At 35.2% G+C, this 11688-nt stretch overlaps 1 protein-coding gene across 1 annotated transcript in view; it reads left to right on the plus strand.

Moving 5' to 3' along the window:
- The window catches only part of TET1 (tet methylcytosine dioxygenase 1), a 155071-nt gene that overhangs the window by 88441 nt on the left and 54942 nt on the right, over nucleotides 1-11688 (plus strand). Inside the window, exons 4-6 of the mRNA XM_019626128.1 lie at nucleotides 1880-4208; nucleotides 8068-8158; nucleotides 8711-8804. Coding sequence (XP_019481673.1) covers nucleotides 1880-4208; nucleotides 8068-8158; nucleotides 8711-8804 — 2514 coding nt within the window. The remainder of the gene's footprint in view (nucleotides 1-1879; nucleotides 4209-8067; nucleotides 8159-8710; nucleotides 8805-11688) is intronic.

Genomic DNA, 11688 nt, shown 5'->3' on the forward strand with positions numbered 1-11688 from the left:
GGAGGGCAGTGTCACTGGCCCTCATATGTGGGATCCGAACCGGGGCCCTCTGGCGTCCCAAGCCAGTTCTTAACCATCGTGCCACTCGGCTGGCCCAATAATAACTCTTAAATTGACTATGAAGGAGCACATGAGAACTTTTTAGGGTGATGCAAATTTTTATTATCTTGATTATGCTAGTGGTTGCATTTGTTAAAAATGTTAAAAATTATAGAATATTCCCTCAAAAAGGATGATTTTATTATATATAAATTATAATCTAATAAACCTGATTTAAATCTCATATATGTGTATATATAAATATGTATGTATATATGTTTATATATATACATATATGTATACATATATGTATATATATAATAGTAATTCTTTACATGTATTGTGAATATTTTGCCAATCAATTGACTTGAATTTTTATGCCACTATTTCTCATACCTTTTTTGACACGTGTACATATCAAGGAATACATTTTACATCATGATTCAGTGCGCAGACACATCCAAACACATACATAAAAGATTTATATGGTAATTGTCTTCACTAAATATAGGGTACTTATATTTTTTTTAATTATTCCTTAAAAAAAACACTTGTCACTAGAGCACTAAATGGGTAGTACTCATGGGTTGTGATCAGCAATTTGAAAAGCATTATATTATAGTGTCTTTGCATTTAAAATTATTAATATTGGAGACTGAGAGGGACAAAAGTAGAAAATATTGGTAATATTTAATGTAGTAAAAAAAGCCTATTGTTTACTTCATGGCTTCTTACTTTTCACTTTTGCTTTAGAAGATTTTTCCCTACTTTCTAAATTTTCTTATTCTTACATCACTTTTATACTTAAATTATTAGTATATCTGGAATTTTTATTACATGTTATGAGATAGGGATCAAACTTCCTTCTTGTGACATTATTACAAAATTGATACTTTCTCCACTGCTTAGAACTGCCAGCATTTTAATAATTTATTATTTAACATTCATGAGTTTAATTTATCTACCCTTCATGTTAAAAATTATTATTCCTTTTTACACTTTTGTTGAATATTTAATAAATTGGCCATTTTGAGATTTATTTGTTAAAAGTGACAGCATGAAATGTAATATACATACAGAAAATGCATACATTGTATATTGTACATTTTGATGAATTTTGATAATCTGAACATAACTTGTGTAACCTGTAACCTGATCACTAATATTGTTTAATATTTAATTATATAATTTAATAATGCTTATATATTTTATATTCTGAGTGTAATTATTGCCCTTCTGAACTCTGATTCATTTTTTAAGTCAATATGCCTGATTTTTCTTTTCTTTGGAATCAGTTATATCATCTTTATTCAAGAAGAAGTCTTGAAATTTTTTATATTTATATTAATAGTATAGAGTTTATCTTTCTATTTGCCCCTGACATCACTGGAAATGCCCTTACTATCCCAATTCTTATGGTATCATTTTGGATGAGCTCTTTCAAGTTTTCAAAATATAGCTTAAGAGCAGAGAGTAGACAGTGATTACTTAATGGGTACAAGGTTTCTCTTACTATGATGAAAATGTTCTGGTAGATAGAGGTGATTTTTGCACAACCTTGTGAATATATTAAAAACCACTGAACTGTATAATTTTAAATGATAACATTGACTTTTTATTTTATGGGAGTTTCATTTCAAAAATTTTTTTAAAAGGTGATTATGTCACTACTCTCTCACAGAAGGACTGAAGTGAAAACAGAAAATACTAATTGGTAATAAGAATGTAGGACAATTGGAGCTCTCATCATTACCATTGGGACTGTATATTGATAACCTTATTAGAAAATTTTTTGCCCTATCTCCTAAAGCTGAAGATATTTGCTATGTTTATTTTACAGGCAGATTTTGACAAAAAACCAGTAAATGGCCCCAAGTCAGAATCCATGGAATACAGTAGATGTGGTCATGGGGAAGAACAAAGATTGGAATTGAACCCACAACCCCTTGAAAATGTAACTAGAAATGAAGAAAGTATGACAGGTATTGAAGTGGAGAAGTGGACGCAAAACAAGAAATCACATTTAAATGATCATGTCAAAGGAGAGGTTAAGGCAACTGTGACAGAAGCTGAAAAGTTGATAAACACTGAAGATGACAGGAAAAAAGTCCTACTTACTGATCTCCTTGAACCTCAAAAATTGTTTGCACCAACTGTAAGAAACGGCATTAAAAATGTACACTATTTACCAACTGAAACAAATGTGTCTTTTAAAAAATTCAACATTGAAGAATTTGGCAAGGCGTTTGGAAACAATTCTTATAAACTCCTGAAAGACACTGCAAACCATAAAAATGCCATGAGCTCCATTGCTACTAGTGTAAGCTGTGACCATCTTAAGGGGAAAAGTAATGTTTTAGTCTTCCAGAAGCCTGGCTTTAACTGCAAGTCTTTTCCAGATCCTGCCAACTTAAACTTAAATAGTCATACTAATACACCCAATGAGAGTGATCAACCAAAATCTCTAGAAAATATACCAAGTAAAGAACCAAAAGATGGATCTCCAGTTCAACCAAGTCTTCTATCCTTAATGAGAGATAGGAGGTTAACACTGGAGCAAGTGGTAGCTATAGAAGCCTTGACTCAGCTTTCAGAAGCCCCTTCGGAAAATTCGTCACCATCAAAGTCAGAGAAGGATGAAGACACAGAGCAGAGGACAGCTAGTTTACTTAATAGCTGTAAAGCTATCCTCTATTCTGTAAGAAAAGACCTCCAAGAACCAAATTTACAAAGGGAGCCACAAAGCATTCATCACTGTCCATCTTTGGAAAAGCAAAGTGCATGCAACACGGTGGTGTTCAATGGCCAAAATATCATTTCTAAGTCACACGACAGCTCAGCTGCTATCCAAGCATCCACAAAGTCACCGGAATCTTCCAAAGTCAAAAATTCAATATCTGTGTATACATCAAATTCAAGTTCATCTAAAATTGACACCAATAAAAATGTTGCTCAAGGCAAAATTACTCTTGACAGTTCCAAGAATTTGCATCAGTTGCCACCGACAAATAACAAATTGGGGTATTGTAACCAGTCTCTGGGCAGCAGTAAAAAGTTGGAGTCAAAGGATGACCTATCATGTCAAGATACAGTTCATAGTAAAATAGAGGAGGATGTTGCAACACAGTTAACACAACTTGCATCAATAATTAAATTCAATTATATGAAACCAGATGAAAAAAAGATTGAAAGTACACCAACAAACCTTGTTGCACATAACATGCAGCAAAAACACAGTCAGGAAAAGGGCACAATACAACAGAAACCACCTTCCAGTGTACAAAATAATCATGGCTCATCATTAACCAAGCAAAAGAACACAACCCAGAAGAAGACAAAATCTACCCCATCAAGAGACCGGCGGAAAAAGAAGCCTGCAGTCATAAGTTGTCAAGAAAATGAGCAGAAAAAGCAGGAACAGTTGTCATATGAGTATAGTAAGTTACATGACATTTGGATAGCATCTAAATTTCAAAGATTTGGTCAATTTGGTCCACATAATTTTCCTATTCTGTTGGGGAAAATTCCTCCAATAACCAAAGTATGGAAACCACTGACTCAAACAAGTTCAGCATTAGAACATAAGAAACTATTTCCTCCACTTACTCAGATAAAATTTGAGCGATATTATCCTGAGTTAGCACAGGAAAAAGTGATGAAGGTTGATCTATTTGATTCTCTCCCCATATCGCAGTTCAAAACAGAATCCAATGGGCAGGCATTTACAGGAAAAGTTTATAATTCTCAGGTACAGCCAACAGTGAATGTCAATCAGAAAGCTCATCCTTTACTCCAACCCTCCTCTCCAACTAACCAGTGTGCTAATGCGATAGCTGACAATGACCAAACACAGTTCCACCAGGATGTGAAAGACCAACTCATGCATCAGAGACTGCCAACGTTGCCTGGGATCTCTCCTGAGACCCCCTTACCAGACCCAGCACAAATTCTTAGGAATGTAGATGTTGTCTATTCAGGTGGAATTACAGTGGTTTCTACCAAGAGTGAAGAGGACGGCTGTTTATCTAATGTTCGAGCATCCGAATTTTCCCCAGTAAACAATGCACACAAAAGTTTTAATGATTATGCCATGAACTTCTTTACTAATCCTACAAAAAACCTGGTGTCCACAACAAAAGATTCTGAACTGCCAACCTGCAACTGTCTTGGTAAGTTCCTGTGTATGGCGTGTGTGTGTGTTTCTTCTTCATTTACCTACTTAATTGCCTCAAGTGATCACTGAATCAAATTTTGGGTTATATTTTATAGTATATGGCATTTTTGCCCCATTCATATTCTAGCTAAGATGGACTAAATAATTCTATACCCATTTTTCTGTGGAATCTTTATTGATTCTGCTCAAGTAAATGGGAAATTCAACTCATAATTTGAAACTTTCCCAAGTGGAAAGTTTTCTGATTTCTCTCAAGGCTAAGTGTCTCTCGGGTTGCTTATTGTGCATACTATAACAATGAATTCCCTTAATACTTGATTTCAATTTATTCTTATTGTGTTCTAAAGAATTTCAACTCGTAAGCTTTTTGGTTAAAAAATATTTTTTATTTTGAAATATAACTTGCATACAGAAAACGTACAATATATGTACAACTTAATAAATAGCCATAAAAAGTATCTGTGTAATTGCTACCCCGGTTAAGAACTGGAACTGCTTTATTTCTTTTTCAGTGCCTAGTGCTTTTGTACTCTGCGATATAAAGTGTGTGCCTATGTATGAAAAAATTACATAATTTTGGCCAGTTAAAAAATTTGCAAACCTCTTGTAGTGTTAAAATATCAAATTGTTCAATAAATTTTGATTTCCTATTTCCAGAAACAACAGTAACAACAACAGCAACAAAAAATAGATTTGTGTAAATAGCTGAGTCATGGACCATTTTCTAACTAATGCAGTTGTATATTTTGTGCCTTAGGTGTCACTGAAAGAGAATATTCAGAAATTAACAATTTTATCAGTGTCTTAAAAGCCCCCAAAAAATCTTGCTGGAGTAAAGATTCTCAGGCAGGCCCTGTGAGAAATTTGCTCAATATTTGAAACATGTGAAAGCTTATTTTGTTGAGTCCTGTTACTGATTAGTCACTGTCTATGGTCAAATTTCATGTCAGTGCTCAAATATAAGAAGAAACTTATTTACTCATATATAGCTGTAAGCTAGGGAGAGTAAATAGATTATGGCATTCAAGTTTGTTAGGCTACTTGAAGCCTCATTATTTCAGCTTTGATACAACTTGTGATAAGACAGAATTTGTAAAATAGCCTATTTTGAACCCAAAATAGGTATAATTATTAAAGTTTTACTTAAAATTTGGCCCCAAATAACAAATACTCAAGATTTGCCTTGAATAATGGCAATCTTTTTACTAGAAGCGGATGGTTCATTAGTACATTCCAGAATCGGCAGTTAAAGGATGGTTTGGAAGGATAAAGAATATCACTCTGATTTTGCTTTTAACCACAGTAGAAAAATATATGAAGTATAGCAATGACGTTTAATTCTTGGTTGTCCAAAGTACATTTGATATCCTGAAATGAATTCTTCCATTTCTCTGTTTATCATTCAGCATACAGTTTTGACAGCCTATCACGTCAGGCAAATGAAAAGGAACTCATAATCGGGAAAGGGTGACAATGATGTCTTGGGATTGAATTGGGAGAATGAGAGTTTTTCTTGGACTAAGATATAAGAGTGTAAAAACAGTAATGGCTCCTATTCAGGTCTTTTACTGCAAGTCTGATACTGTTCCGTGCCCTTGACTTGTTATATTCACAACAACCTTACAAAGGATAGGCTTTTTATCCCCACTTTACAAATGAGGAAACTGAGTCATAGAGAAGTTCACAGCTAATAAATGACTAAGCTGGTATTCAGAGACAGGCAGTCCCAACTCCAGAGCCTATGTTTGTAACCTCCATCCACTGATGCTTAAAAAATCTGAAGTAATAAAGGCACAGGTTTTTTTTTTCCTGAATATCATTATGAATGGAAGAAAGATCTCTAACTTAAAATTCCATTAAAATGTATATACCTGAGCTAGTCTAATAGTTCTGTGTACTGTGTGCATGATTTCAACAGAATGATTGTCTAATTTCAAGACCATATCTTTATACATAGTAACTAGTCATAGTGTAGGAGTTGACACAGACAGGCATTCAAAGTTATTTATCTGCTGTGGACTGTTTTATATAATGTCACTTAATGTGTTTTCCTATAGTCATGACATGTGAGGTTATTGTGCCCATTGTGTAGAAATGGAAGCTTAAAGAAGAGAAACACAAAACAAACTCACTCAGAACTCATCCCAAGTGGGACCATCATAAGGGTAAAGGATTTCCATGAAGGTATTATGCTCTAGCAAAATAAGAGTAATTAACATCTGTATCAGGGTTCCATAAATTTAATTCTATTGGCATTTTAGATGTAATAATTCTTTGTTGTAAGGGAACTGTCTTATGCATTATAGGCTGTTCAGTGGCATTCCTGGCCTCTGTCCAGTAGAGATCAGTAATACAGAGAGGCACATGTGCATGTACATGCATGTGCATGCATGCGTGTGCACACACACACACACATCTGCCCAATTGTCACAAACAAAAATATTGCCAAATGTCCCCTCTGGAAAAATCCACCCCTGGTTAAGAAACACTGTTCTAGATTACCAATAATAAGTTAGAATGTACTCAATAGAGCATGTTTAAGAAGCCACAGAAATAATCTTAAATTGTATTTGATGTCCAATCAAAATGGTTCAATAATGACTTTTTGGTGTAGGTATACCATGGACAGAAATGCATTCTGCCATGCTTCTAGTGAGACACGATTCTAAGAGACTTAAGTTAAAAATACTGTTTTCTGAGAAATGTGTAATTCACACACAAAAATTCAAATGGTACAGAAATATGATGGAAACCTCTTTTTTTTTTTTTTTTTAAGCTGAGCCATCCTGCCACCGGTTGGCTGCTCAACGACTGCTCAGCTCAGGCCGGGAATTGAACCGCTGTTGCTCAGAGCTCACACTCTTGAGCGAGCTCTTAACCAATTGAGCCACTCACCCAGCCCGGAAACCTCTTTTTAAGTTCCATTTAAGTCTATAAAGATAAAACCTCTGGTACAGTTTTTCTGTATGAATTGACATTATTACTGATTTTAATTTTCATTCAAATGTTACAAAATTAAGATCTTTTAAAACTTTATTGCAATTCGCTTTTTTACGTTAATAAGGTCTTAGATTTTTTTCAATGTTTATAAATATCATTGTTTTTAATTTTTTTATTTTAAGTATCATTGCTTTAATAGCTTTATTGTATTACACTATGTAAACAAACATTCCCTAACCCATTAATATCATTTATTAGTGGATGTTAAGAGTGTTTCATTTTTTGATATTACAAATAATGGTAACTAGGAACATTCTTGTGTGTATTTGCATAAATTCTTAGTGCAATTACTGGGCTCAATTTTTTTGTTTGTTTGGTTTTTTTGTGTTGTTTTTTTTTTAGCTGAGCCATCCTGCTACCTGTTGGCAGCTCAGCGGCTGCTCGGCTGCTCAGCTCGGGCTGGACTTGAACCGCTGTTGCTCAGAGCTTAAACTCTTGAGTGAGCTCTTAACCAACTGAGCCACTCGGCCAGCCCCCACTGGGCTCAATTTTAATAGGATTCTGAGCTCATGTTTTAAAATGTATTGCTCTTGGATAATTTTTAAATTTTGCACGTCAATTATTATAGTTTTTTTTTAAGACAGGAGATAAAAGAATAAATATAGCTCACATCTTAAAACATGTTTTTCCTCCTCTTATTCTTAGAGGAAGAATGAATTAAGAGCAGCTAGAAAGGAACAAGATAAATTCCAGGGCCTATTGCCCTAGATTTTAATTAGTAAAGCTTACCAAAACCTTGTCAAGACTAATTTGTTGTGAATTGAAAAAAAAATTAAAATTAGTAAAAGTAGCTCCTCCTTGCCCCTATGCAATTCTGTAAAACTTTGGGTCTAATAATCTTATTCCTTCCACAGATCGAGTTATACAAAAAGACAAAGGCCCATATTATACACACCTTGGGGCAGGACCAAGTGTTGCTGCTGTCAGGGAAATCATGGAGAATAGGTGAGGAAATATGCTTCCCTGTTAAAATCATTCATGACTGTGAACCAGGCTCAATGCAGAGAAATCATCTCTGGGAACAAACACGAGGTGAATGGAAAACGTTCAGGAGTATGAGTTGAATATATCTTAGGGCCCAAGAAAAGAATAATTTTCTGGTGTCCCTGCTGAGTCGCTCATCACATGAGCCATGGGCACTCAACAAGACACTCACAAAGCAAGGCTCTCTGTGTTTAATTCAGAAATATTTCTTTATATTATTGCATAATAATGATAGAAACAGTTCAGATTACCTCTGTCAACACTGCATTCACATTCTTTTTGTCTGTCTTGGAGCCAGGCCATTTTTAAAAAGAGCGATCTTTAAGGATAAGTAAACACCTGAATAACAAGTAAAATATCTGCTACATAAAAGTAAATTTTGTAACAGAAAGTAAATTATGAGGAACGATTGATTTTATTTTTTTTTACTTCTGTAAATGTGTGTCTTATGCACATTAAGATGTGAAAAGTGTATATTACAATTATTTTCTCTTCGCTGTGTTTTGTACTCAGGTATGGACAAAAAGGGAACGCAGTAAGGATAGAAATAGTAGTGTATACGGGGAAAGAAGGAAAAAGCTCTCACGGATGTCCAATCGCAAAGTGGGTAAGTATATTGTATTTATACATTTCTCAAAATAGATTTGTTCCACATATAAAATAATTTTTTCCCCATGAAAATGTGGAGTTGGAAAACACCCACTCCCATTATTCCCAGGGAAATAATAAGGAGGCTATTAGTCTTAGCCTGGGCTTTTTATGTTAAATGAACAAAAGGGTGTAGCCCTTCCCAGTTGTTACCCAATGATGGTCTTTGTCTCCCCAAGGTCACCGCTTCTACCAGTTATTTGTGTACTTTTAGAAAGCATTCAATGCATTTATAATTAGATAGCATTAATAAATGGAACTAACCTATACATACTGCTTTATATCTTATTTTTAATCAGTTACTATATTTTGAAATTCTTTTCTATTCAATATCCATGGAGTCACCTTAATGAGGCTCGTATAATATTGAAAGCAAAAGTGAAGTTTTTACAACATATTCCAACATTGTTCCTGTGACTACTTTAAGTTTTGTGAAAATGCAGAGCTATATGAAGTAAGAACGGGATTCAGCTTCTTGAGTAAATTCTCAACTGAAAAACAGGTTCATGGTCAAGTGCATGTTTTCAGTAGGATATTCACATCCATGGGGATATTAACCAGTTTATTTGGAATTCTTGACCATAGAATCATTTGAGATCCCTATACTATCATTTGTTAATAATGGTGATGATTTTAATAATGATATAATAAAATAACTACTATCTTTTAGGACATATCAGGCACTATGTTAAGAACGTGACATATTGCCTCATAAATCCTCGTAGAGGGGACTCTATTATGATTTTGGAAAAAGTAAGGGCCATTATTTTTATACCCCTTTCAGAGAAAAACATTAAATGAAAAATGGAGATAGGGTTTGAACCCAGGTATTCCTAAAGTCAGACAGTTGCCATACCCTTAACAACTGTGGTAGACTGTGCTAGACACTGAACACAAATGCTTTAGAATACCTCGTTTCTTTGGTCGCTTTGGAGCGATTTGTCTTGACAAAATACAGATAAGTTTAGAGGGCTGGCCTAGTGGCTCAGTTGGTTAAGAGCTTGCTCAAGCGTGTGAGCTCTGAGCAACAGAAGTTCCATGCCCGGCCCAAGCTGAGCTGCCGCTGAGCTGCCAACAGGTGGCAGGATGGCTCAGCTAAAAAAAATACAGGTAAGTTTAAAGAACTGGGATGTACTTTAGTTAGTTATCTTACATTTGATAAAGTGTACAAGTCTTAAGTGTACATATCAAGAAATTCTTCCTATATGTAACACTGCCCAGATAATGATATGAATCATTCTAGCTCCCCAGAAGGCTCCCTTGTGGCCTCTCCCAGTCAATAACTCCATATAAGGATAACGACTATTTTGACATTTATCACCACCATTTTTTATTAATTCCATATAACTAGAATCATACACTATGCACTCTTGTGTATCTATCTCCTTTCACTCAACATTTATAGAGCCACCTAGAGCACAAATTCACTCGATAGTGGAAGATTTGTACTAGGCTGGGGAAAAAAATATGAGCCTGATCCCCTGATGCTACCAGTGGAGCTGCCACACCAATCCCAGGCCTTCTTACATGTGGATTTCTTTAACATGAGAGAGATTTTTTTTTTAATTTGTTCAAAGCCTGTTATTTTGGGGTTTTTGAATCAAGTCCCAGTTAAGATACTTGCTTCAATTTGTTGCAATGTGAGTGAATTTTGGAAGGAAAAAAAACCAATTTAAGAATGAAGTAAGTGAAGGAATTTATTAAATACTTTTCTATTGCCAAGTCCTGGATTAGATACAGGGGATATCAATGTGAATTAAGTTCTACCAGTCAGTTCATTTTGTACACTGGAAGAAACTGGCCCAGAGCCATATCAGCCATCATAAATACGTTTTGAGACTAGACTTGCTGAATAAAGTTCATGTTTATCCTCTAGTAACGCAAGTGTTTGCTGGAATCACTTTGCTTCCCAAGAACTAAGTACAATTTCCCAAAATGCTCCCCTGGAAGTCTAAAACATTCCCTAAAATTTCTATCATGTGAATGGTTGGCTTGAGACTGGGGTTTGGTGGTTGTGAACTATTACTTTTTAACTTCATCTAGTGACTTCTTGTCCTGCTATGCGTTGATTTTCACTGTTTCAGCTATGAAAGTTACATACTTTTCTTAATTTCCACAAAATACTCATTCATCAAAGTCAATCTCCATATGTAAGAGTTTTGGTGAAGAGATATCTAAATAGTAGGTAGGATGATCTTCATTTTTATTTTATTTTATTCATTTTTTCAAAAAAGTAACATAGTTGATTGAAAATTTTAAAGTAGGAGATCATACAAGACTGCCCATTTTTCTATTGGATTATTAGTCTTCTATTGATTTTATATGAACTTCTTCAAGAAATTGACCATTTGTGATAAAAGTTACAAATATACTTCCTCAATTTGTCATTGTTTATAACATTCATTTCTTTTTAGATTTTATTGGGGAATTGGGGAAGGGAAATAGACAAGTTACTGTCCTTTTGTTCTTCAGTCTAGTTGTGGAGGGCTTCGCTTCACTGGCCCATGTTGGTACCATCATTGCGCTCTTCCCTGGTGAGGCAGTCGCTTGCCGGCCATCAGATGGCGGCTCACTCGGGCTGCCAGCCACTCGCGGTAGCTCATAGCAGCCCACTGAAACAGGGGCTGCAAACTACGCTGTCACTGGCAGCTCAAGACTGCGCAGCTCCAGGTCAAGCTGTTGTTCTCCATGTTAGCTGTAGAGGGCGCAGCATCACTGGCCCACATGTGGGATCCTAACCGGGGCCCTACTGCTCAGAGCTGGCGACCCAAGCCAGCTCCTAACCAACGCGCCATTCAGCCAGCCCTTAACATTGGTATTTTTAAAAATGAAATTAAAAAAAA

This window comes from Hipposideros armiger, unplaced genomic scaffold (genome assembly GCF_001890085.2).
Source record: "Hipposideros armiger isolate ML-2016 unplaced genomic scaffold, ASM189008v1 scaffold_15, whole genome shotgun sequence".
Taxonomy (NCBI): Eukaryota; Metazoa; Chordata; class Mammalia; order Chiroptera; family Hipposideridae; genus Hipposideros; species Hipposideros armiger.